The sequence below is a fragment of the Hemiscyllium ocellatum genome, chromosome 22, assembly GCF_020745735.1.
Source record: "Hemiscyllium ocellatum isolate sHemOce1 chromosome 22, sHemOce1.pat.X.cur, whole genome shotgun sequence".
NCBI classification, from domain to species: domain Eukaryota; kingdom Metazoa; phylum Chordata; class Chondrichthyes; order Orectolobiformes; family Hemiscylliidae; genus Hemiscyllium; species Hemiscyllium ocellatum.
This window is the reverse complement of record NC_083422.1, coordinates 30,807,897-30,835,766: the sequence shown is the minus strand read 5'-3', so window position 1 is coordinate 30,835,766 and position 27,870 is coordinate 30,807,897. Positions and strand designations below refer to the sequence as shown.

Genomic DNA, 27,870 nt, shown 5'->3' with positions numbered 1-27,870 from the left:
TGGTGAGAATGAAAGAACATGCCCTGAAGTATATATTTATCTACATTAATCCTTTAACTGAGCTGTGGTCGAATTTTATTTATACAGTAAACTGTTCGAAATGCAATGTTTTGCAAATGAATGAAAACTTGTTTCATTTTAGACAGGAGACTGGAATTGGCTGAAAGAATTATACCAAAGACTTGTGGATCCAAAATGGCAAAGAAAAAAGAAAAGCAAGGAGCAGTTCTATCAGAAAGCAATTCTTTCCAAATTTCTATACTACAGGTGAGGGCTAATTTTAATTTATGAGCAGTCAGTAAAGAGTTGACAACTTGGACATTACTAGGCTTGTTGTATTGGCATAAAATAAGTTAGTATATCTGTTTAAATGTAAGAGTAAAAAGTGAGGTCTGCAGATGCTGGAGATCAGAGCTGAAAATGTGTTGCTGGTTAAAGCACAGCAGGTCAGGCAGCATCCAAGGAACAGGAAATTCGACGTTTCGGGCCAGAGCCCTTCATCAGGACTTGAAGGGCTCTGGCCCGAAACGTCGAATTTCCTGTTCCTTGGATGCTGCCTGACCTGCTGTGCTTTAACCAGCAACACATTTTCAGCTCTGTTTAAATGTAACCCAATTTCATAAACTATTTTTTCAGTATTGTGCAGAAATTAGACTTGAACAGTAGTTAAGACCTGTTTGTGTGTTCAGTGTATGATCTGATCTAGGAATTTGGTTTCTTTCCCATTATATATTGGAAAAAACATGTGATTATAATGTCTCTCTTTAGGACTAGTTACTGGACAAGTTCGACTTTACTTCTATCACTTCTGTAAATTCTCCTGCAGAAACTCAAAGGAATTGAATTAATTAATCTGCTTTTTGACTTCCAAATGATTTCTAGAGACGGATTATGGAATAGATGATTATGCCTGTAACTAATACAAACTCAAAGCTATGAATTGTGAACTACCTTTGTTTTTTACAAACTATATAACTTCGGCCAAGCCTATCCTCCCCTATTCTCTAATCTATATTTGCATATGTTATGGATAAAGCCAGACCACTCAAAACATTTTTAAGCAGGCAGCCCTAGACCTAATCTTGTGGTTTGTTTTGGTAAGTGTACAATGAAAAGTACCCAGAATAAGATAGCTCGGTTGACTACTAGATTTTAAAACAGACAAAAGAATTATTCACAAAATTACACAAGGAAACACATAGAACCCCTACAGAACTCAAACTATCTAGTTAAACTTAATTACGCTGTTCAGAATACGCACAGCAGTCCCAGTAAGCAAACTCCATTTAAAAAAACAGTACAAATGGAACACATGCTTATAGGTTGAAGTTGAAGGCAGAAAGAGAGAGAGTTTCCACACTACCCCCTGTTGAACTTCCCAGTTCAAGACTGAATTAAAACTGCTCAGCTCAGCTAACTAGAGAGCTGACTACTCCCCTCTCTCCGTATCTCATTTGAGTCTCTATATCGCTTCGGCTATTTTCGCGAGCTGTCCCATGCACAATTGTCAAACTAAATGATTGCGACAACAAGCTCCATCTAAACAGTCTGGCATTTTTGTCCTTAAGTTTTTCCATAAATGTCAGTGGGTTCTGATCAGTGTATACAATTGTCTCTGACGCATTTCCATTAACATAAACACTGAAATGTTGTAATGCCAACACCAAGCTTAAAGTCTCTTTCTCCACAGTTGAATATTTCTGTTGATAAATATTCAATTTCCTGGGAAACTACCCGATGGGTTTTTCTAATCCCCTCGTCATCCTTCTGCAGGAGCACTGCACCGACACCCACATCACAGGCATCGATAGCCACCTTGAAAGGCTTCGTGTAATCCAGTGTGACTAATACTGAGGCAGTGGTTAATGCAGTTTTTAGGCTGTCAAATGCCTTTTGACAGTCCTCTGTCCACTGAAACTTGATGCCCTTTTTTAACAATTTGGTGAACGGAGCAACCACACTGCTAAAGTTCCGTACAAACACCCGTTAAAATCCACTCCACCCAAGGAACCGTAGTACTGCTTTTCTCGCCGATGGTGTGGGAAGTTCTCCAATTACTTTTTATTTTGGCATTTGTGGGGTCATTTGTCCATATCCAATAACGTGGCCCAGGAATGTGACTTGGGCTTTGGTAAATTCACATTTAGCTGGGTTTATCATCAAGCCTGCCTTCCAAAGTTGATCAAACAAGTCCAATAAATGCTGCAAAAGTTCCTTCCATGGGTGACTAAAAATCACCAGGTCATCATACAGTTGGGTAATCTGGCAATGACCTTATTAGTCAGTCTCTGAACTGTGGCTGGAGCATTTTTCAAAACAAATGGCATGACTTTGAACTGATATAGTCCATTTGGCGTTATGAAAGCTGAAATTGCCTTTGCTGTCTCTGACAGAGGTACTTGCCAGGAGCCTCTGAGCAAGTCCAAATTAGAAATGGAATTGTTTGTCCCACTTTTTCGATCCAGTCCTCCAAACGTGGAATTGGATATGCATCAGTCTTTGCAACAGTGTTGATGTTGTGATAGTCCACACATAACAATTGGGTACCATCTGGCTTTGGCACCATTACTATGGGTGAGCTCCAGTCACTAACTCACTTTGATTATGCCATCTGGGTGCATGTGCTCCATCTCCTTCTGAACCTGTGCCAACTTTAGAGGTTATGCCTTATGAGGATGTTGCTTATCGGAACAGCATCTCCCATCTCTACATCATGCACAATTAGGTTAGTACTTCCCAGCTTGTTTCTGCATATCTCCCATGCGATAGTAATAACTCTTTCAGGTCATTTCAATTTTCTTGTGGAAGGTAACTCAATAATTTATCCCAATTTTTGACAACTTCCTCATTGTCCAATTTGTTATGATGAATGTCCAAGTCAGAATCCTCTGAACTTGGTTTTTCCTTCTGTGCTGTAATCATTAACACCTTCCTTCTCCTCTTGCTTTCCTTCCCTATCAAAATACCTTTTGAGCATATTCACATGACGCACTCTGTGAGATTTCTTCTTGTCTGGAGTCCTTATCAAGTAGTTCACCTCACTCAATTTCTTCCCAATTTGATAAGGTCCATTAAACCTTGCTTTTAAAAGCCCACCTGTTATTCGAAGTAACATCAATATCTTATCCCCATTTGCAAATTTGTGATTTCTTATCCGCTTCCTGTTTCATTATATGCTGTGATACTTTTATATGCCGTCTTGCCAACTCTCCAGCTCTATTTAATCATTCTCTAAAATTTGATGCAAAATCAAAATGAGTGGTCTCAGAATTCTGACTTATTAATTTCTCCTTAATCAGTTTTTAATGTTCCTGTTACTTCATGACCAAAATTAATTCAAATGGACTGAAATTGGTCAATTCATTTGGTGCATTTCTGATCGCAAAAAGTACAAACAGAATTCCTTTATCCCAATCATCTGGATAATTCTGACCATAAGCCCTCAACATCTCTCTAAAGCTTCCTGGGATTCTGGATGATATGCAATAGATTTGAATTGCTTTATTCCCAAGTTATCCATAACCACCTTGAAATAGTTTGAATGTGAAATTTGATCCTTTGGCTCTCTATTGGTAGTCTGTATCTTGTAAAAAAAAATTAAGCAATTCTTCTACAACCCTTTTAACTGTGATATTCAGTAATGGAATTGCCTCTGGAAATCTAGTCGACATCCATTATTGTTAATAAATACTTATTTCCGCTTTTTGTTTGAGGTAGGGGACCTATGCAATCAAGCAAGACTATTGTGAAAGGTTCCTCAAATGTTGGAATAGGTATTAAAGGTGCAGGGTTTATTACTGCCTGTAGTTTTCCGATTAGCTGACATGTATGACACGTCTGGCAAAATTCAATTACATTTTTGTGTAGTCCAGGCCCATAAAAATGTTTTTGTATTTTAGCTTGTTTTCCTCATCCCTGAATGACTTCTAAGTGGTAGCTCATGCACCACTCCTAGCACTGCCTTTCTATACCCTACAGGCAAAACAATTTGAATTTCTACCTATTTCTCATCTGCTTGAATATGTGATGGTCTCCATTTCCTTATTAAGAAACGATTTATTAAATAATAACACAGGAATGCATTCACCTCCTTTCTCAGTAAATGCCTTTTGATATAACTGTTCTAACTCATCTTTCTGCTGTAATTCAATTAGCTTAGCAGAGCTAAATATACTGGCATGTTTACAGAGTTGCTCCTTCTCTGTTCCACTTATCTAATGAAACAAAGTTTCAAATAACACTGTGCCAGCTTCCTTATCTGTGACCTCACCTGCTTCAACTTCTGCCTCTGTGATCTTGTGATCACACAGAAAATTCCTGGATAAACATTCTCCAGGTCTTCAATTGAGTCTTCAGTTTTTTCAACTAGAATAGGCAGCACGCCTACCGGTGAATTAGCTATATCATTTGCAAGAACCAATTGTATTCCTGGAGCTAAGAGTTTGTCCAGTACTCCTACCACAAATTCTCCACTCTTCTCTGGACTCTCTAGCCTCACTTTAAATAATTGAGCACCTTTTGTCTTACCATGAATTTCTGTTCCAGTACCCTTTCTGGCAATACCCTCTCAGGAGTGCATACCTCCTCATCCTTCAGCATTACAGACTAAGATGATCCTATGTCCCCTAATATTGTAACATCCTTACCTACTGCTTCTGGCCTATGTGAATAAACTTTACCCTTGCATGTATATTTTTTAAGCAGATCTGGCACTTCCTCGTTAATCGACCTCTTGCATACTGAGGCAGTTGTCTAATTTCCCTTGTGCTTTTTGGTACCAGTCCAACAAAACTTCCACGCTTGTCTAGTTTTCCTACATCTGGCTTTCTCCTAGCGCACCAACATTGTGATTTCGTGTGGCCCACTTTATAATAATGAAAGCCAGAGCTTTTTTGACTTCCTTGTCCCCTTCAAGGATTTCATTTTTACTATGTGTTAAGTTCTCCTTATGATCTTCACTGAGATCTACCTTTCCCTTTCCACGTGTGGCTTTCTTTTTGCCCCAATTTCTATCCCTCATGGACTGAAATTGATTCTGGAAGCCAAACCATGTTTTATGAACCAGCTCATAATCATCAGCCCCTTCAGCTGCGAACCTCACTGTTTTAATTCTCTGCTCTTCGACATGAGTTCACACTAATTCCTCACTGAGCCTACCCTCTGCCTTATCTTCAGTCTTTTAAGCTAACTTCCCTTTTCAAGTGTCAGTTTTTGAAGTTCAAAAGCTCTCTCTTTTTCTTTCACTGCTCTCCTCTTCCCTCTCTTCTGTTGCTCTCTTTTCCTCTCTGTTCTCTCTTTCCCCTCTTCTGTTTTTAATAATAACTGAAACTGTTACTTTTCTGCTGCCCTTTGCTTATCTCTCACCTCCAGCTCAAGCTGCTTCATTTCCAACTGAATTCTTGCCATCTGTGTAGAATCTGATGGTTTCTCCAGCAAGTTTAAGTGCTGAGCGACTGCTGTAATTATCTCTCCTCACAGAAGCAGGCAATTACAATTCCAGCTTCTCTGCTAATTCTTGCAGTTTGGTCTTATTCACTTTTTGCAAAACCTCCAAAGTCACAGTGTCCACATCTAGAAAACTTTTGGTGACTAAAAGAACCATTCCTGTCCCAACCTTTGTCTACCCAACCAAACCAACATGCGAAATAAAGACACCAGCGCCTCCACTCACTGTTTAACATCCCCCAATCTGTTATGGACTAGGCCAGACCACTCAAAACATTCTTAAGCAGGCAGCCCTAGACCTAACTTTGCAATTTATTTCAGTAAGTGCGGCACGGTGGCACAGTGGTTAGCACTGCTGCGTCTCAGTGTCAGAGACCCGGGTTCAATTCCTGCCTCAGGCAACTTGTTTGTGTGGAGTTTGCACATTCTCCCCACGTCTGCGTGAGTTTCCTCCAGGTGCTCCGGTTTCCTCCCACAGTCTAAAAATGTGCAGGCTAGGTGAATGGGCCATGCTAAATTGCCCATAGTGTTAGGTGAAGAATGGGTCTGGGTGGGTTGCTCTTCAGAGGGTTGGTGTGGACTTGTTGGGCCGAAGGACCTGTTTCCATGCTGTAAGTAATCTTTAAAAAAAGTGTAGAGTGAAGATTACCCGGAGTAAGATAGCTAGGTTGATGACTAGATTTTAAAACAGGCAAAAGAAATTATTCACAAAATTACACAATGAAGAATGAAGAACAGAACAAAGAACATTACAAAACCCAACTTATCCATTTAGTCTTAGCTATGCTGATCTGAATACACACAGCAGTCCCAATAATCAAACTCCCCTTAAAAGCCAGCATAAATGGAATACATGCTTACAGATAGAAGTTGAAGGTAGGGAGAGAGAGAGTTTCCACGCAGCCCCTGTTGAACTTCCCAGTTCAACTCTGAATTAAAACTGCTCAGCTCAACTAGTAAGAGAGCTGACCACTCCCTTCTCTTTATACAGGTCACTTCAGACCACTTTGGCCTGAAGTCTCATCTGTTTAGATATAACAAAAGGCCTCTCAAAATCCTTTTCATCTCTGTACGAAACCAGACTGATCGGAGTCTGGCACGATTTATTACCCCTCTTCAGATGCAGTATTCTTGAGCCTAGAAACAGCTTTTCGGAAAAAAAAGGGACTAGCTTTGTGACACACATTCCAGATTATGTTATGATGTGGTTACGGACCAGTTGATTTATTTTTGTTTGAACGAGATAAAGTTTGTGACTCCAGATATGGGAATAAGACCACAATATTCTGTAGTTTTCTGCATACAAAGTAAACTTCATGAAATTAGGGAAATAAATCTATTTGCAGTTTATGTAACAGTTATGCTCCAGCACTCAGAATAACATAAGGTAAATATGGGTTAATGAGCAAACCATGGCAAACTATTTGAGCATTCTGTTTTCATGTAATAGATGTGAACGGCAATTTTGTGTTTGTTCAAAGCAAATTCAAAATTGTTTATATTTGATGTAGAATATATATATTTTAAAAAAGTTAAAATCTATTTTAACAATCTGAATAATCTAATTTCACTGAGAATTGCTTTTCATGCCCGACAAATTCAGTTTATTTAGCTCATTTGCCACAAGTTATTTTTCAGTTGCCTTTTTACTTCCATTAGTTTTTTTCTAGCTGTAAACATAATATTGATTATTTTCTTCTTAATACTTTTAGTGTCAATGGAGATTGTGGAGCAGAAACTGTTCCAACTCCTATAGCGCAACCTGCTGACACCCAGCCCCAGGTAAACCCAATAGTTGTAGAGGAATCCTCCTGGCCTGCACCCTTGAGAACACCTGCTTCTGTCCCTGAAGATGGAAATCCTCAGGAACATGTAAGTTGTTAGTGTGAAATTTACATAACTCCTAGTTCATGATTAGCTTGAATTTATAAACACACCAAAAATCTTTCATTTGACTTAATTATTTTCTTATGTCCTTTTGAAATCTGCTTAATGTGTAGTGAGGCTACTTATACTCGAATCAATTATATTAATGACATTCTGTAAAATTTTCTTTTGGGCGTATAGTCAGCGCAAGGCGAATATCTGATAAAAAGCTGTTAATGTCTGCGATCTCACTGTTTTCAATGCAGAATTATTGAATTAAGCCTAAATTGATTCGCTGTTATCCTCTTGTTACATTATAATTTGTGTATAAATTGAGTCAGTTTTTGTAATTAACTAGCTCATTTTAGCATGATTGTTTGAACAGATTAACTATGTTTCTTTGACTGGAGCTGTATACTTGAAAGAATAAGAAAACTGTAATATTCATTGCCCATCTAATTATAAAGATCATTTTTTAACATCCCAATCTTGGGGAAATTAGTGTATTTGTTGGGGTCAAACTAAATAATCATATTTTAAGAATTGAGACTTGATACTGTTTTTTCTAAATGGGTTCAAAATAATTAATTCCATTAAAAGACCTTTCCTAATTATAGAATACTAATAATGGCAGAAACTTGATTTAAAAGCAAACTTTGCTCCAATATCTACTATATATCTGAGCAAAGAATACCATTGCACTCTGTTAACTATGCAAATCCATTACAGTGGAGTCTTCAAGATCAGTTTCAATGATTTTTATTTGGAATTTTATATTGTTTCTTTAAATGATGCAATTTTTAAAGCTTTTAAATGCTCTTAATTCCTGTAATACAGATTACTGTGTTTTTGAGTGGCAGTCAAACGTTCATTGATAAGAGCATGATGAATTTTAATTTTCACGCTAAACTTTGTTAGACTTGATCAGGCCATTGCTGAATAAGAAGGCAGAAAAAAATCCAAGAATGAAATTACTACCTTAATTTTGATCAGAAACAGGACGTGGTGAGCCAGAAATTGTTATAATTAAATTGCATTGATCAGAAATGATTTTGTAAAAGAAGGAGTGAAGGAGAGTTAATCAATGGGACCAGATCTTAAGTAGGCTCTACTGTATTAATGTTTTAACACTCTATGCAAATGCTAAAATAGTGTGTGTATTGGGTAAAAATATACATGCTTGCACCTTTTGCAGGGGAATGTTCCTCTGGAAGCCACATATGTATTAGAGCAGGTGGCCTCTACCCCGAAAGAACAAAACCTGACTACTTTTTTGAATGAAGGGGAAAACAGTCAGGTATGGTGAAGATGACCAATTTTAAAGTATTTCCCTAAACAAAGGGAGTTTTTATAATAGGTCCCAATGACATTTTAATAAATAAAATTGGTATTGTTAAGTTTGTTACACTTTCCTTGATACCTGATTATATTCAAGTGTTCTTTCTTCACTCTTCCATTTTAAAAATAAGTATCTTTTGACAACTTGTCTCCCTTTCTAAAGGGACTTAAAAATGATTTTGTCAGGAATATTCTTTGGACATTTGAAGATATTCATATGCTTGTCGGTTCAAATATGCCTATTTTCGGAGGTGGAAAATATCCAGCTGTAAGCTTAAGACTCAGGTATGTTCTTTATGCAATATGAAAGGTGTTATTTTGTTGACTGACTCAGATTGTTATTCATTCAAGTAACTCTTTCTTCCTCAATGCCAAACAGGTAAAGCTGATACTAATAGTAATAATTCAAATGGGATCATAGCTGAAAACGACTCAACAAATTTGGGTTTGAAACTTCTTTGTACTACTTAGCATTTTCTTCCTTGCTTCCTTTTTTGATGCCTGTTAAGTCATTTAAATAAATATCTTGGGAGTTTATCATAGTCAAATGTTTTGTCCCAAGTGCAATTCAGTACCGTTTGTTTTAGAGGTGGGTGAGAGGAGTTGAGTTACTTTCATGCAAAAATAAATTGTAATTTCATTTGTGTGCATGATTGACAGTTACTCAATTCACAAATTTGTAGTTACTTTTCAAAGGTTTTAAGGAATTATAACAGTTCTCAAATTAGTCAGTTGGAAATTTGAAGCAATTAGGTTCAGACTAATGCATTTCCTAAATCTAAAGCGTACAAGATCCATCAAAAATTCTTTTGGATACTTCTTTCTAGAAGTATCTAAAAATTCTTCCAGAAAAGAGCTTATCTATATTGGAAACTAGAAGGTTTCAATCTTCAATCAGAAGTACCAGGTGGATGATCCACTTCAGCCTTCTGTGGAGGCCCACAGTATCATGGATGACATTCTTCAGCCAGTTAGATTCACTCCATGTGACATGTGCAATGGCTGGAGACACTGGATAATGCAATGGCCCTAACAATATTATGGCAATAGTACTGAAGACTTGTGCTCCAGAACTTGCTACGCCCTTCGCCAAACTGTTCAGATATAGCTGCAACCCTGGCATTGACTGTGTGGAAAATTGGGGTAAAAACAATGACTGTAGATGCTGGAAACCAGATTCTGGATTAGTGATGCTGGAAGAGCACAGTAGTTCAGGCAGCATCTAAAGTGCAGCAAAATCGACGTTTCGGGCAAAAGCACTTCTATCCTGCCCTGTACACACAATTCCAACCTGGACAATTACCACCCAATCACTGTGCTCTCCAGCAGCTGCAAATTTCTGGAAGGTGTCATCAACAGTGCCATCAAGTCGCACTTACATAACAGTAACTTACTCATTGATCCTAGGTTTAGGTTATAACTGAACTCTTGACCCTTTTACACCCTTAGTCCGAAAAGAGCAAAAGAGCTGGACTCTACAGGTAAGTATGGAGTGACTGCTCTTGACATCAAGGCCATATTTGACTGAGTGTTGCATTGAGAAACTCTAACAAAATTGTAGAGTATGGGAAATGGGGAAACCCCCCACAGGTTAGAGCCATGCCTATCACAAAGGAAGGTGGTTTGTATTTGTCGGAGGTCAGTCATTTCAGCTCAAGGGCATCTCTGCAAAAATTCCTCAGGGAGGTATCCTAGATTCAACTATCTTCAGCTGCTTCATCAATAACTTACCCTCTATTGTAAGATCAGAAGTGATGTTTGCTAATTATTGCTTCTCTGACTTCTATTGCTGCTTGAATTCTGAGGTACCAGTACGTTCAAGAATTTTGAAATTCACTCGAACAGTGGAGTTAACCAAGCAAGAAATGGTGGCTATTTTGAGCTTTAAATATTATAAAGGAGACTTGCTCTAAGTTCTTGATATAATAACATAGTGAGGCTCGTGTTGAAAGCATTTACAAAAATGATGAATGACATGCTAACTCTTTCAAAAAGAGTGAGGGTCTAAGTATAGACAATGGATATGTATGTCTGTTTTTAAACTGCGCAAGATGCAAAACTTTAACTTGGTTGAAGAAAATGTCTAAATGATGCATCTATTTTAGCCTGAGGGGGCATTCAATAAGCTTTATGATTTGCTGTTTAGTTACTAAAGGGAGCTGAAAAAAAAAGACTTGAATTTGTTGACCTGTATCAAATTAAAGGTCATTGCGACTTGGTGTCAGGTTGATAGTATTTCAACAGGTTTGAAGTCAATAGTAGTGACCGAGGTGGAGTTAGGTGCTGCTAGTGTTATAAAAAAAAGTTAGCATTTATGGGATGTTTACAGGAGTGCAAATGTTTCAAAGCTACAAAGGTTGTGACGAGGTTGGATGGGGGGTTTGCTGCTGCTGTGGATGGTGTTATACTGGGAAGTTGTTGGCAGAATTAAAATGTATCCAAAACAGTCCTGAACAAATACAGCTTTTGAACTCCTTACTGAATGGTTTGATGTTCGTGAAGACCTAGCAAACACAGATATTTCAGAAAATAACTCTGAAATGTAAGGGTATAATGGTCTGAAGATTCTGCTGTCTGGCATTGATCAGTAGGAAAATAAAGCACAGTAAGCTCATATATTTAAAAAAAAAATGAAGGACACAAATTGGATTATCAGAATTTGTGGATATTTTGTGTTGGTGAAACTTGAAAGGGTTCAGAAAAGATTTACAAGGATGTTGCCAGAGTTGAAGGATTTGAGCTAAAGGGAGATGCTGAACAGGCTGGGGCTGTTTTCCCTGGAGCATCTGAGGCTGAAGGGTGACCTTATAGAGGTTTACAAAATTATGAGGGGCATGAATAGGGTAAATAGACAAAATCTTTTCCCTGGGTGGGAGAGTCCAGAACTAGAGGGCATAGGTTTAGGGTGAGAGGGAATAGATATAAAAGAAACCTAAGGGGCAACTTTTTCACGCAGAAGGTGGTACTTGTATGAAATGAGCTGCCAGAGGAAGTGGTGGAGGCTGGTATAGTTGTGACATTTAAGAGGCATTTGGATGGGTATATGAATGAGGGGTTAGAAGGGTTATGGGCTAGGTGTTGGCAAGTAGGATTAGATTGGGTTGGGATATCTGGTTGGCATGGATGGGTTGGACCGAAGGGTCTGTTTCTATGACTCAAAGTAACAGTGTGTATGGTTTTCATGTCATCAAGTTTTGAAAATGAGGATTACTGTTATCGGGTCGTAGAAATATACAGTATAGAATCAGACCCTTCAGTTCAACTCATCCATGCCGAACAGATATCTTGTATAAGCCTTGTCCCATTTGCCACCATTTGGTCCATATCCGCCGAAACCCTTCCTATTCATATACCCATCCAGATGCCTTTTAATTGTTGTAATCGTACCAGCCTCCACCACTTCCTCTGGCAGCTCATTCAGTACATATTGCAAGCATTTGGGCTTTGTGACTTTAAAGTTTAGTTTAAATAGTACATCAGGCTTTGATCCATTGGGTTTAGCCAAAGTTAACAACTAGGAAGGGATGGAATTAGAAATCCAAGTGCACCTGGCAGGAATTTCACAGGATAATACAAACTGATAAATGGGGGAGGATTCTTGTAGCGGTGGTGTCCCTATCTCTGAGCCAGGAAGACCAGCTTCAAGTTCCACCTTTGCCAGAGGTATGTCATAATATTTTTGAATAGTTTGACTAGAAAGTATCTGCAAGATGACAACTGTATGCACCAGTTTGTTTAGCTATATCAAATCAGTTGTCCAAGGGCTCTTGTTGTGCAATGGTAGTGTCCCTTTCTGGACCAGTTGGCTTGGGTTCAAGTTCCACCTACTCCAGAAATGTGCAGTAACATCCCTTAACTGGTTGAAAAAAAATTAAACTGGCAAATGTTATGGTTTATCCATGATCCTATACAACAATTTGTGCAAGAGAGTTAATTCTAGAAATGTTATGCCTCAATTTTTAAATTTTTTTTTGACTTTATCAATTATCATTGACTCGTATTAGCAAAAATTGATCAGCTTATGTTGCAAGCTTTGATTTGTGACATTTTGTTTCATTCTTAGAGATAGCAACAAACCAATTAACATTCTGACAGGGATTGACTATTGGCTCGACAATTTAATGTGCAATGTTCCAGAACTTGTCATGTGCTTTCACGTTAATGGGATTGTACAGGTAAAAATAAATGGTTTTATTGTTTTAGTTTTAAATAAAACTTTTTTTTAGTAGTTCCAGCCTGGTATTTTCATTTTTATTTAATGTGCTCAAGTGTGAAAAACAGAAATGCATTTTTCTACCAAATGCACATGGGCACTTGAGGATCGAAAAAATTCCAGTATCCTTTGTTTCTGGTAGTGCTTTAGTACCTGCGTATAATTTTTTGCCCCAGATTTCAAGACTTGCTTCTACCACTAACAGTAGTTATGTTTAAAATAATTGCTTCATAACAAATAAGGATTTTGAACCATGGTTTGTAAGAGTTTTTGATAACAGGCTCATTCTAGTCAGGAATCACTGGCACATTTCAAATTCAAAGTGTACCTTGGAAATACTGTTGCCTGTCTCGTTCCAGATTTAATGGGTTTTCTTTCCCTGGTGTTGGGGATGTTCAGGTACATGCTCCTTTGCAAAATTCGGAAATGTAGTATCAAAGATTAGGCAGTCATTAACTTAAAAAAAACTACTCTTCAGTTTCACAATTGTAGTCTGTTGAGAAATCAATAAGGTCTGAGGATATTTGTGTTTACAATAAAATAGTTTGCATACCTTCCAAAAAGGCTACTACAATGACTAATCTTCTCCTCCAACCCCATTCTCTTACCACAGCACATATAGACAACATACACTCTAAAAACTCAGTTCAGAGAGACAACTGCATCCTATCCAGTTTTAAAGCTATTAGTCCTCATATTAAATTGCCTAGGTGTGTTAATGTATTGAAATTAAGCCAAATTAATACAGTGATGCAATTCCAAATGTATGATCCATCAACATGAAAATTTCTGCAGTTCATGCATTTCCAAAATAATCAGTAGACTTAATCTCATTCCAAGATTGGCCTCAACCTCCTCCCCCCCCCCCCCGCAACCACCACCACCCTCCATTCCACATCTCTCTTGAACTCTCGCTGCACTTTTCACAATTGAAGCTGATTATTTACTCTCCAAATTGTGCTTGGTCTCATTCCCATTGCATGTCACTCTTTTTCGTTAACACTGGCATTTCTCCTTTTATTCATTGTAAATGCTTTAGAACTTATCTCTACTAAATGTTGTTTTTAGTGACACATACCAAATTGGAATTGCCGTTCTTCTGAGAGTTCTTGCCCACTTTAGTGTGCAACAGCGTTTAATAATTTATAACATTAACTGAATATGCAAATCTCTAAGTAGTGCTTTGGGATAAAAATGAGATAAGAGGCAATATGTGGATGCTTGAGAGTGAGTGTTGTCATGTTGATTTCACTTGGGCACATGAGCAAAGCCTCTGAAACAGTGTCCAGTACAAATGGTTGGAATGTATACCTGTTTATCTTTGGATAAAACTTGACAGTGGTCAATTTAAATGGCTTTTTGATCATCAGTAAATGTTCAGTTTTATTTTCCCATTTTTAATTTTGTAATTTTTGCATGCTTTTACAGAGATATGAAATGATAAAGACAGAAGATATCCCTAATTTAGACAAGTCCAGTTTCTCCACTAAAGTGGTAAAAGATATTGCTCAGAATATTCTTTCATTTCTAAAAGCAAATTGTACGAAAGAAGGACATACGTATTGGCTCTTTAAAGGTGAGCAAAAATATTGAATTGGAATTCAGATTTAAAAGAGTGTTTTGCAGGTAGGTGTATTCCAAGGCAAATGCTGATTTATTTTATGCAATGTATACATTTGCCGATATTGCACTGACTATATCTTGACATGTGATTGGTAATTAAGCATAGCCACATTAGGGACAAAAGGTATTTCTCTGTTATCGAGAGTCAAGTAGTCAGATCACCTGCAGAGCACTAATCTGCTTTAAACATAAAACAAGTAAGAAGCTAAGTGTGCATGAACTGCTATGAATACTATTTTGCAGAATTATAAAAATGTTATGATGCAGAAAGAGGTCATTTAGCCCATCTTACCTGCAGTAGATCTTCAAACAAGTATCATTTTTAGTGCCAGTTTCCTACCTTTGCCTGTACCCTTGTACAGTGTTTTTATCCAATTAATCATCCAATGCCCTTTTGAATGCTTCAGTTGAGTGTGACTTCAGTATATTTCCAAGTAGTGCATTTCATATCCTAACTGAATGAAAATGTTTTACCTCATTTCATCCTTGGCTTCTTTTGCAGATCACTTTAAGTCTATACCTTCTTGTTCCGATGAGTGGGAACAGTTCCTCCCTTTCTTACTCTATCCAGCCCACTCGTTATTTTGTAAATCTCTACTTATTCACCTTCTCTCAAAGGACAACCATACTAACTACTTCAATTTGTCCATATAACTGAAGTTTGTCATCCCTGGAACCATTGTTGAAAACTGTTTTTACATCTTTTCAATACTTACACATCTTTAATGTGTGAAATTGCCCATCTTTGCTTTAATTGCCCAGAAATATGTGCAGTATTCCAGATGAGGTCTAACAAGTGTCTTATGCGTGTCTAACATCACCCACCTTGTTGTGGTTCTGTTCGCCGAGCTGGAAGTTTTTGCTGCAAACGTTTCGTTCCCTGGCTAGGGAACATCATCAGTGCTATTGGGGCCTCCTGTGAAGCGCTGCTTTGATGTTTCTTCCGGTATTTATAGTGGTTTGTTCTTGCCACTTCCGGGTGTCAGTTTCAGCTGTAGTAGTTTGTATGTGGGGTCCAGGTTAATGTGTCTGTTGATGGAGTTTGTGGATGAATGCCATGCCTCTAGGAATTCCCTGGCTGTTCTCTGTCTGGCTTGTCCTGTGATGGTAGTGTTTTCCCAGTCAAATTCATGTTCCTGGTTGTCTGAGTGTATGGCTACTAGGGATAGCTGGTCGTGTCGTTTTGTGGCTAGCTGATGTTCATGGATGCGGATTGTTAGCTGTCCTCCTGTTTGTCCTATATAGTGTTTTGTGCAGTCCTTGCATGGTATTTTGTAAACTACGTTAGTTTGGCTCGTGCTGGCTATTGGGTCCTTTGTTCTAGTGAGTAGTTGTCTGAGTGTGGAAGTTGGCTTGTGTGCTGTTATGAGTCCTAAGGGTCGCAGTAGTCTGGCTGTCAGTTCTGAGACGCTCCTGACGTATGGTAGTGTGGCTAGTCCTTTTGGTTGTGGCATGTCCTCGTTCCGTGGTCTATCTCTTAGGCATCTGGTGATAAAGTTGCGTGGGTATCTGTTTTTGGCGAATACCTTGTATAGGTGTTCCTCTTCCTCTTTTCGCAGTTCTGGTGTACTGCAGTGTGTTGTGGCTCTTTTGAATAGTGTCCTGATGCAGCTTCGTTTGTGTGTGTTGGGGTGGTTACTTTCATAGTTTAGGACTTGGTCTGTGTGTGTTGGTTTCCTGTGTACCCTTGTGGTGAATTCTCCGTTGGGTGTTCTCTCTACTAACACGTCTAGGAATGGGAGTTGGCTATCCTTTTCCTCTTCTCTCGTGAATCGTATTCCTGTGAGTGTGGCGTTGATGATTCGGTGCGTTTTTTTTATTTCTGTGTTTTTGATGATTACAAAGGTGTCATCGACGTATCTGATCCAGAGTTTGGGTTGGATTTGTGGTAGGGCTGTATGTTCTAACCTTTGCATAACTGCCTCTGCTATGAGTCCCGAGATTGGTGATCCCATGGGTGTTCCGTTGATTTGTTCGTATATCTGATTGTTGAATGTAAAGTGTGTGGTGAGGCACAGGTCTAGTAGTTTAAGTATGCCGTCCTTGTTGATAGGTTCGGCCTCCTGTGTTCTGTTATGTATGTCCAGTAGGTTGGCTATTGTTTCTCTGGCTAACAATCCGCATCCATGAACATCAGCTAGCCACAAAACGACACGACCAGCTATCCCTAGTAGCCATACACTCAGACAACCAGGAACATGAATTTGACTGGGAAAACACTACCATCATAGGACAAGCCAGACAGAGAACAGCCAGGGAATTCCTAGAGGCATGGCATTCATCCACAAACTCCATTAACAGACACATAGACCTGGACCCCATATACAAACCACTACAGCTGAAACTGACACCCGGAAACGGCAAGAAGATCCATCAACAGACACATCAACCTGGACCCCACATACAAACTACTATAGCTGAAACTGACACCCGGAAGTGGCAAGAACAAACCACTATAAATACCGGAAGAAACATCAAAGCAGCGCTTCACAGGAGGCCCCAATAGCACTGATGATGTTCCCTAGCCAGGGAACGAAACGTTTGCAGCAAAAACTTCCAGCTCGGCGAACAGAACCACAACAACGGACACCCGAGCTACAAATCTTCAACCAGACTTTAATCACCCACCTTGTTGTACTCTTTGCACTTATTAAGTCAAGAATGCTATGTTTTACTTCTTTATTTACCTGAACTGCTGCTTCCAAGATCTCCAAGAGCTCCTGCCTTCTCCTTAGAATGGTACCCTCTATTTAACTTATCCCTCAATTTCAATATTCTTTCTATCAAAATGTATCACCTCACACTTCTCTGCATTGAAACTCCAATTTGTACGTATTTTCTGGAGTTCAACACTGTCTTCCTCTCAATTTATCCAAGTTTTATGTAATCTGCGAACTTTGAAAATGCCCCTTCCACTCAGAGATCCAATGATTAATATATATCAGGAAAAGCAACAGTCACAATAGCAACCCCTGGGGAGCTCTGCTACAAACCTTCCTTCAGACTGAAAAATATTCATTGACCATTCCTGTCTTCCTGTCACTCAACCAATTTTGTATCCATGTTGCTATTGACCCTTTTATTCCATGACTGTTAGTTTTTCTCAAATCTGTGTGGCACTATCAAATGCCTTACTGAAAGTTCATGTTCACAACACCAACAATGTTATTGTCATCAAATCTTTGTTACTCCACCAAAAGAAACTCCTGTCAGTTATTTAAATGTGATTTCCTCTTTAGAAATCTATGCTGACTCTTCTAATCAACCCAACATTTCCCATGACATTATTAGTTATATACAGAATAATTGTTTCTCAAACATCCCCACAAGTGAAATAAACCATTTTGTCTGTAATTTCTGGGCTTATTCTTATAACATTTCTTGAACAGTTGTAATGTTTGCAATTTTCCAGTTTTCTGGCACTACCTCTGAGTCTAGGGAAGACTGAAAGATGGTGGCCAGTGCCCCTGCAACTTCCACTGTCACTTTCTTCTAAATCCTTAGGTGCATCTCATCTAGTCCCAGTTCCTTGTCAACTTTACGTACGAGCAGTCTATCCAACTTTTTTGCCCTATCAGTGTTGAGCCTTTCTAGTGACTGAGTTTCTTTTTCTTTCACCTTGGTCTGGGTAGCATCTGCCTCTTTGCTGAAGGCATATACAAAGTATTCATTTATCATTTCAGCAGCCATGCCCCACCTCCAGGTGTAAATTCCCTCTTTAATCCCTATTCAGCTCTACTTTTCTTACCACCCTTTGTGTTTCTATGGCCATAGAAGTGTTTGGGATACCTGTTCATGTTGGCTTTCAAAGTTTATTCTTCAAGTTTTCATTTCTGGGTGCATCATTCATTTGTTAAATTTGCATCCCTGTAACTATTCGTGTACTTTTCTCTGATATATGCATTTGTTTCTTGCTGCTAAGTTGCAGACATAATGTCTATCTACTATGATTGTGCTACGTTTTATTCAAGCTGGTAGATGAGAAGCCTTACTTTTGCTCTATCTTAATTTTTGGAACCAGGTGCAGACGGTTTATCATTTAAAATTAACTAATGTTTATTTCTTCTATTTTTTAAAAAAAAACTTTGATTTGTTGTGATTTAAGATCAGATCTTCAAGCTTGAGAATTTTTGTCTGCTAATCATGAGCCAGTATCAGTCATACTTGTGAAGTATGTTGCAAAACTATTGAGTTATGGCATAAGTAGTTGTCTTTTGTGGCTTAAAATGAAAATCATGTTTTGGAACTCGTAGCTATTTAAAATGTGATTCCACAAATTCCAAGGCTTTTACCTTTGTTTCTTCCAGCAAGTGGAAGTGACATTGTAAAACTTTATGATCTGACGACACTTTGTGAAGAAACAACTGAAGACAAATATCAAAACCCTTTCACCATGCCTGTTGCTGTCTTACTGTACAAGTAAGTTTTCTTAGTATATTGAAAGTAGTTTTCTCTATTTTATTTTCTCTCCATATATCACTAGGAAATATTGCAAGGCAACCAATGGGAGGAAATGAAGGGATGGTAACTTTCTTGTTGAGATATCCATATAATCTTCCATTTATGATTATATGAACTGGTAACTAAGCCATAAATCCTACACAAAGAAGGGGATAAAGCAATTCATTGTTTCTCTACCAGTGGTTGTAAACTTAATTCTACTGCCTTATTTGTATTACAATGTCAAGGTTATGGTACCCTTGCAAGAGAGACTATGACAGATTTTGAATTTTCCTGGATTTTGGCCATTCAGCCTGATGTGCCATTCACCGTAACCTATTTTGGTGTCTTGCAATGGGTTCATTGACAGAACTCAACCTGGAAGATTTAAGTAGCTTGTCAGGCAGTTTTGATCTTCAGTTAGTGTTTAACAATGTCTGGCTTTTTACATTAGAAGGTGTTGCTTATCAAGCAAGTTTTGGGAGTACAGCAATATGCTCATTGTGTTAGGTCTGATCCAGGGTGGTTGTACACACATGCCATTCAAAAAGTACAATTGCTAGAATTGATTTATTATTTTCCTTTGTGAACATGGTTGTAAATATGGTCAAGAGAGCAGAATTTACAACAGTATGGCAGTCAGCAGTCTTTTAACATGATTGTTCATTATCCAATCTGGGCAAGAAGTTTTAAGTTGGACTAAACTTAAAAGGCGGCACGGTGGCACAGTGGTTAGCACTGCTGCCTCACAGCGCCTGAAGACCCGGGTTCAATTCCCGACTCAGGCGACTGACTGTGTGGAGTTTGCACGTTCTCCCCGTGTCTGCGTGGGTTTCCTCCGGGTGCTCCGGTTTCCTCCCACAGTCCAAAGATGTGCGGGTCAGGTGAATTGGCCATGCTAAATTGCCCGTAGTGTTAGGTAAGGGGTATGGGTGGGTTTCGCTTCGGCGGGTCGGTGTGGACTTGTTGGGCCGAAGGGCCTGTTTCCACACTGTAAGTCTAATCTAGTCTAATCTAATCAATGTGCATTGTCTCAAATGCTAAATTTCTCACTTACAAATGTGTCCTGTTTTGGTCAATTCTGGTTTTCAGACAGCCAGATTTTGGGTACTCTGCCTGTGGTGAACTGGCAGATGTTAAATATATTTGCATTTGTGTTCATCCTTTCTACTACTTGTTCCTTGCTGGTGTGAGGGGTGTTTGGTTTCTTCCATTTTTTTTTCCTCTGCTGATTTTAGCCCTGTCTATTGCTTCATCAATACTGAAGAAGGCATTCACCCTTGAGGTTTTTTGCAATGTATAGGTTTTGTTCCTAAAATTTCAGTCAATCCAGTAAAACCTTACCTTAGTTGGAGTCTGTTTCAAATTCATCCATTATATAATAATTATCTGAAACTTGTATGGCGCATCAATACTCTTTGAAGATTGAAAGTTTGCAATTGAACCTACCAATGTAAATTCTGCTGTACTATAGGTTATAGCTGTCCAACTTTTAAAATGTAATTGAAAATTTTTCAATAAATTCTTAACCTTGATCCATCAGACTTTGTTTTGCCCAAACAATCGATCAAAACTTTATATCTCAGTCTTATTGCCTGGTCATATAACTTGGTGCTATCGACAAGTTATTAAAACCTGAGCAAGTTGATGTATACGGCAACCATAATGCTGAAAATGGAAGCAATATTGTTGGATTCCTATGCTTTAAATTTAATATTAGTTCTTATCTTGAAAGTTTTTCTTCTCATACTATGCAAATGACAGAAAGTGCAGAAGGAATGGTATTAAGATGTTCATCTTTAAAATAGAAATATCTCCACATACTATGAAATATAATTCCCTGTTGTATATTTTGCTTCATTTGGTAGTTTCTGTTTATGAACTTTAAAGCTTCACTTCACTTACGTGGAGTTCTCCTGTGATGAAACCACTTCCTTGTTGAAAAGGAAAAAGTGATTGCGTTGAGTGGAATATTTAATATTTAAAATATTTTTCTTTTGTCAGCAGTTCCTCTGGATTGAGGATGATCCTGTTTAGTGAGTTCTGAAATAACTGTTAAGTTCAATGCATGTATTTTTCTGACCCTGCCACATGTGGGTAGCAGTACTTGAAAGTTTGGGTTGCTGGATTTTTTTGAGGTTTGTGCACTCTTTGATACCTGACTTTGACTTTGCTTGTTCCTGACAAAGTTTCTGTGTTAGTGCTTTCCTGGATGAGCCTTCTCTATTTTGGTTGGCCACAAGCCATAGACTTCAAAAGCTATGGACTCCACAAGGCAGTAAGGATGCTTCAGGAATACTTTGAGGATGTCCCTGCTGTCACTCTGGGAATCTCCGAATATGTGTAGTCCAGTTGTTTGGGAGTGCAGTTGTCAGGTGTATGAATGACATCTTGGAGAGCAGAGAGAAGTTAAATGATTTAACTCCTCACTGCTGGACAAGTTGTCTTCGGAGAAGATGCCACTTTTTTCTATTGGATTTAGGGTATTTCTCAGGTCCCTGCTATACGGTGTCTATAAGTTGCCAAAACACATGGAAGCAAGGATCTCTGCTCCCTAGTAAATCATTGCCTTAGTTGTGGGTTCGATATCTTGACTCAAATACTTCGTCTTTCTCGGTTAGATGAAGGTTCACGTAGCATACTGGACGCAGTGATTAATTTCATTGTCTACCTCACCTTTTTTGACGGGAGGTTCCAAAAATATGAAAAATGGCCCAAAATTTCCAGGGTCTACCTGTTGGTTTTAATTTAAGTTGGGAGGGGAGGGAGTGGAGGTGGAGTGGAGTTGTGCTGTGAGCTGGTTGGAGAAGGGAGTTTAGTTTTCCAGAAACTTATTTTCAAATATTCATTATTTGGGAAGAAGAGCCCATGCATGGGTAACGTTGGACACTGATTGGGATTATAGTTAAGAAAGGAGATCAGTCCAACTACAAAGGACTTCACCTGCCACAGAGATCATTGCAAGTATCCCCCTCAATATCTTCCTTCCAGTCTGCTTCTGCTTCTCCTGTCTTTTATCTTCTTTCCCCCTTCTACAGCTTTGCACTGCACCTGCTTAATGATCTGACGTCTTTCCCAAACTTGTACCCTAACCATACAACTTGCATCCAACTTCCATCCTACTTTATCTGCCTGCCACAGCATCCACTTGTCTGTCTCACTGCCTGCCAGCTGCCCCAGCCTCTAATTACCTTTTCTCAGTAGCTTGTCAAAGTGTCTTCCAGATCTTTGAATCTTTGTGGCAGCCTAATATCAAAAAGATGATGTATGGTTTCAGCAGTGATCTACGTCGCTGCTGGTCGCATGGATTCGTTACCTTCAGTTGGGAAAGCTGCTGGCTCAGAGGATCGTACAGATAATTTCTCCAAAGATGTCTGTCCTATTGCCCAATCTATTCAGAAATAGGGTTTCCAACCCTGATTGGTAAACTTACACTAATCAGCGAAACAGGTGAAACCTATGTTGCGTTCCTGAATCAAAATCACTCCAAATTCAGTGATAGAACTTATGAAGGTAGATGGTTCTTGTCTGTGCACTCATTCAAACTGCATCCATCATTGACTCCTGTGAAGAATATGAGAAAATGTGCTTTTCATCTTTCAAGTTTTTTTATTCCCTTGTTCTCTATATTGTTGATATAAACTAAATATCTTAATCAGTGCATGACCAACTTTTGAGCTATACATTCTGAACAGTCACTATCAGCCATTTAAGTCCTGCTCACTGCACAAATTCTGAATCCCACTTCAGTATGGGAATCTTGTTACAGAGACAGATTTTTGAAATTCCATCTGAATCAAATTGGATGATTATTAATGTTTCACTTTATTTGGATGATCAAGATATTTGTATTTAAAAGCAAATAGGCCTTCTGTGGGGAACAGAAGAGAGCATTGATGAAGATTGCAAGTGATTTGAATGATGGTGGGGTAGGGTGTGAATATGTATAGAGATGTAGAGGTTATGGGAAATTAAAGACCATAAATTGCGAAGGAACCAAGTGGTTCAGTGGTGCATGAGCAAAGTGGGTTGCTGGTCATATTTCTTCCATATTCCTCTTCATATATCCTGTGCACAAGGCCCATAGGGAAAATATTACTTACTATTACTGGCTCCTTCCCCTATCAAGTCCTGTTATTCATCACCTCCCATGAAAATGGAGCTGCAAAGGGAAAAAGAAGCAAAAGCAAGAGAAGGTAAAAATGGTGATAGATGCATCACAGTGAATGTGCTCATCTGCTCAAATTTGTGTGCAGTACTGTAGGAAATAGATATGTCACGCAGCAGTTATGTTCTCAGTCTTCCAGCCCATGTGTTGATAATGTACTGTGCTTTACAGGGTTGCAAGCAATATGATGATGAAGAAAGTTCAGAACAGGAAACATTATGGGATTATAAGGACCCTCTTGTTAAATTGTATTAAACTACTGGATAAAGAAAGGCATCCCCAGGTACTTTGGATTTGATTTTTGAATTACTTGTATTCAAGAGGAGCGTTAATTGTGCATTGCACACTTTTTAAAATTTATGAAATGTATATTGACATTTCAAATGTTTTGTGTTTTTATATTTTACACCAAAGCTTTTAATTGTTTACATTCACTAGACCAAAAATGCCCTTTTTCATTGTGCGTATTCAGCTATATTTTAGCTTTGTAATTGCATAGAAACTCTATGTTAAATTACCTCTGTTATGGACTAAGCCAGAGCACTCAAAACATTCTTAAGCAGGCAGCCCCAGACCATAACGTTGCAATTTGTTTCGGTAAGTATACAGTGAAAACTTTTTCAAGGCAGGCATCCTTGCAAGAGGATTCGCAATAGGGTTATAATCAACGAGGTAAAAACAATGACTGCAAACGCTGGAAACCAGATTCTGGATCAGTGGTGCTGGAAGAGCACAGCAGTTCAGGCAGCATCCAACGAGCAGTGAAATCGACGTTTCGGGCAAAAGCCCTTCATCAGGAATAAAGGCAGTGAGCCTGAAAGTGTGGAGAGATAAGCTAGGGGAGGGTGGGGGTGGGGAGAGAGTAGCATAGAGTACAATGGGTGAGTGGGGGAGGAGATGAAGGTGATAGGTCAGGGAGGAGAGGGTGGAGTGGATAGGTGAAAAAGGAGCTAGGCAGGTCGGACAAGTCATGGGGACAGTGCTGAGCTGGAAGTTTGAAACTAGGATGAGGTGGGGGAAGGGGAAATGAGGAAGCTGTTGAAGTCCACATTGATGCCCTGGGGTTGAAGTGTTCCGAGGCGGAAGATGAGGTGTTCTTCCTGCAGGCGATGGTGGTGAGGGAGCAGCGGTGAAGGAGGCCCAGAACCTCCATATCCTCGGTAGAGTGGGAGGGGGAGTTGTTTTACAGTTCCTGCGGTGGCAGGGGAAAGTGCCAGGATGGGAGGGTGGGTCGTAGGGGGGCGTGGACCTGAGCAGGTAGTCACGGAGGGAACGGTCTTTGCGGAAGGCGGAAAGGGGTGGGGAGGGAAAAAAGTCCCTGGTGGTGGGGTCTTTTTGGAGGTGGCGGAAATGTTGGCGGATGATCTGGTTTATGCGAAGGTTTGTAGGAAAACTACCTGGATTATGTTAGCTACGTTGACTACTAGATTTTAAAACAGACAAAAAGATATTCACAAATTTACACAATGAAATACAAAGAACATAATAAAGAACACCTACAGAACTCAACCTATCCAACTAGACTTAGACATACTGTATATTCAGAACAGCATAATTAAGTCCCAATAAGCAAACTCTCTTTAAAAAAAACTAGTATAAATGGAACACATGCTAACAGGTTGAAGTTGAAGGGCAGAAAAGCGAGAGTTTTCACAAGCTCTCTGTTGAACTTCCCTGTTCAAGACTGAACAAACTGCTCAACCCAGCTAAAGAGTTGACCACTCCCCTTTCATTATACAAGTCATTTCTAAAACATGACCATTTTGGCCTGAAGTCTTATCTGTTCACATATAAACAAAAGGCCTCTCAAAATCCTTTTCATCTCTGTACCAAACCAGACTGATCGGAACTCAGCCTGGTTTATTGCCCATTTGAAAAAAATTCAAGGACAGAGTCTCCTTGAGCCAAGGAACAGCTGTTAGATTAAAAAGTCTTTGTGGCAACTCTAATTTACTTAATAGAATGTGTGGTGGTTTTATCCTGCATGACCAATTCTAAAGACTTTCAAAATTTCTTGCAGGCTACAACAGGATTGAGCCTAGTACTCCTTAATCGATTGCAATTCATATTAAATAATAAATTGACTGGTGTTTAAAAAATTAAGTACAGTTAAAACTTTGATTCTGCCTTAGAATTACCTAGAATTGTGCGGTTAATTATTTCCTTTGCCTAAAATAATTAGCAATTTTAAAGAATTTACATCTTGTTATTTTCATTGTATTTGCAATGCTTAGAATTTTAAAAAAATTGTGTCAAAAAGCTTTGGAATGGTAGGAAATGTAATTTGCAAAGTACTATGGATGGTGGATTGCAATTAATAAATACTTGATAACCATGATTTTAGGTCCTGTGCTGAATAAGTAAATTCTTTCCAGTGACTTTCTCCACTAATTATGTAACTACAATTTTTCAGTTTGTGCAAATTATTGCTTCAGCCAACTACATGATCTCTGAGCTGTTTCAACTAGATGAACCACCAAACCGAGATGAAAATGGGTCAAATTTGAATGAGAATTCTGATAGTTATAGTGAAGATGAGGACCTTCCTGAGGACAGTGATGAAAATGGTTCTTTCAGCAATGGCTCTGAACCTTCAGATGACAGCAAAGCTGTTGCTATCATTAAATCTGTTGGCGAATTGTCTGTACCTGAGAAGTACAAATCAATACACCAGATAAGGGTATGAATCCATTTTTATTAGATGAATGTATATACCAACTCTAATAAATATTATAATACAACATCATTACAAATGATAAATTTGGGAAATCATTCCATAAAATCTACATTTTTATTCCATTCTCAATTAAATAAAAACTTTACTACAGTTAGAATAGATCTTTCTTTGAATAGATTTGCTTAAACTGAGAATAGAGGATCTGTCCTCTCTGGTGTTGAGTTTGGCCATAATAAGGGGGGACTGCTTTGAGTAACTTAATTAAATAGAATGTTTTACACTCAATTTTTGTTTTGAAGCCCAGCTGTGCATTTCCAGTTTGTCATGATACAGAGGAGCGATGCAGAGTTGTTCTCAATTATGTTCTTGAGGTAATTAATTCATTTTTACTTCAGAATTATTGTTTGTAATATACATAATATATACAACCTTAAGGTGGTGTTATTCAGGCTTCTATCATCCCCATTTTGGGCTGCACTGGAGGTTGAACTGTTAAGTGTGAGGTGCTTTTGGTAATTTTACTAGTTGGCAATCCTATAGAATCATAGAGATAATTATCTGACTTTTGTTTCTTTTTTCAAAATATTTAAGTTATTTTCTGTGTTCTGTTTTGGTCAATGTCCATATATATATATATATATATATATATATGGACAAATTAAGACGGTGAAGTGAGGGAAAGTTGCTGTTATTGATCATGTGGAAAAATTCTGTTGGACACTTCTGTAGGGTGATCGTTTCAAACCACAGGTTTTTTTTCTCTCAAAGCAGATTTCTGACTGAGTTATTTATCCTCAGCATTTCAAGACCCAGTGCTTCTGTACAAGATGCATGAGGAAAAGGAAAAGCCTTTTTGTTTTAAATTTACCTTTCAGAACTTCTGAATCCTGACTGGCCCTCAGTCATTCAGAAGTTTGCCTGACTAGGAAGATTTTGAGGGGTGAGTGTGCAAGATGCTCTACCTGCAAAAGAGCCAAGTTGAAAGTGCTTGTCTTGTGCCAGTGGAAATTACCAGCATGGGATGATGACATAACCTTGTCATTCATTGATACTCAGCTTTTCAAATGTCTGCAAGGTTGGCCTAGGGCTGAAAGATTACGCACCTTTCTGTAAGCTTACGCACCTTGCTGCAAGCTATAATAATTGTTGAAAATTCATTGGTTGTCTAATATAATGTTCATCTTATCTGTATGTTACATTATGCTGTGTAACTCTAAACACAAATATGAACATTAAATTATCAAAAGTCTTCATTATGAACTGTCACTTTTCTACTGTATAAGAACTATAATTAGGCTCATCTTAATCATGTTAGTTTCTTTCAGGGGTTGAAGGCTGTTGATGGGAGTATTAAAAAGGAGACTGATCTCCCAGCTGCTGATCCCAGCATTCCAATCCCTTTGAAGTATGCAGATGAATCTGAATGCACAGGTCACAAAGCTCTTAAGAAACAAATTGCTTTGTTTTTAGACAAAGGTAATTAGTTGTTGAGAAAACGTCAGCCTGAGCACCATATATACTTCATTTGTTAAATTAAAACTTATGCATGTTTTACATTTTTTCCTATTGCTTTTAAAATTGTTACCCCTGCAAGCTACTAATTTTAGTGCTTTGAATGTATTTGAATATTTATGACAACCCAATAGTGTTTACGTTCTGTGTGTAATTGCACGTTATCATAATTTCAAAGTTTACTCTTTGTGTAATTCAGCATTACAGTAACATTGCTTACAAATATATTACCACTAGATACAAATATTATTCTTCAATATGCTTCTGTTTCATTTGAATACATTTTTATTGTTTATACATCCATTAATTTAAATTATTTTAATAAAGTGGCAAGTGTCACTGTAGATTATGTTCAACTGCATTAAAATTAGCTCCTCGCTTTCATAAGTTCCCTCATTTCCTTGTAATCAGAACATGGTTTCAGACTGGGGGAAAAATAAGTAAATTTGTTTTTTGTTAATGGAGGACGTTGCGCCCATTCAAATTCATTTGTTTGAAATCCACGTTAAGATTCATTATGACCTGCCTGTGTTTTTTTTAAACTTTAGAGTTCTTTGGCTAATAATATTGTGATTTTGATTTTAGTGC

At 38.4% G+C, this 27,870-nt stretch overlaps 1 protein-coding gene across 2 annotated transcripts in view; it reads left to right on the top strand.

Annotated features, from left to right (window-relative positions):
- The window catches only part of edrf1 (erythroid differentiation regulatory factor 1), a 74,911-nt gene that overhangs the window by 12,498 nt on the left and 34,543 nt on the right, over window positions 1-27,870 (top strand). Inside the window, exons 5-15 of one of the 2 annotated variants that reach the window (XM_060842003.1) lie at window positions 143-267; window positions 7,158-7,317; window positions 8,507-8,608; window positions 8,813-8,934; window positions 12,713-12,824; window positions 14,291-14,438; window positions 18,793-18,904; window positions 23,265-23,376; window positions 25,507-25,773; window positions 26,070-26,141; window positions 27,096-27,246. In XM_060842003.1, coding sequence (XP_060697986.1) covers window positions 143-267; window positions 7,158-7,317; window positions 8,507-8,608; window positions 8,813-8,934; window positions 12,713-12,824; window positions 14,291-14,438; window positions 18,793-18,904; window positions 23,265-23,376; window positions 25,507-25,773; window positions 26,070-26,141; window positions 27,096-27,246 — 1,483 coding nt within the window. The remainder of the gene's footprint in view (window positions 1-142; window positions 268-7,157; window positions 7,318-8,506; window positions 8,609-8,812; window positions 8,935-12,712; window positions 12,825-14,290; window positions 14,439-18,792; window positions 18,905-23,264; window positions 23,377-25,506; window positions 25,774-26,069; window positions 26,142-27,095; window positions 27,247-27,870) is intronic. The other variant, XM_060842004.1, reaches the window with a different exon arrangement.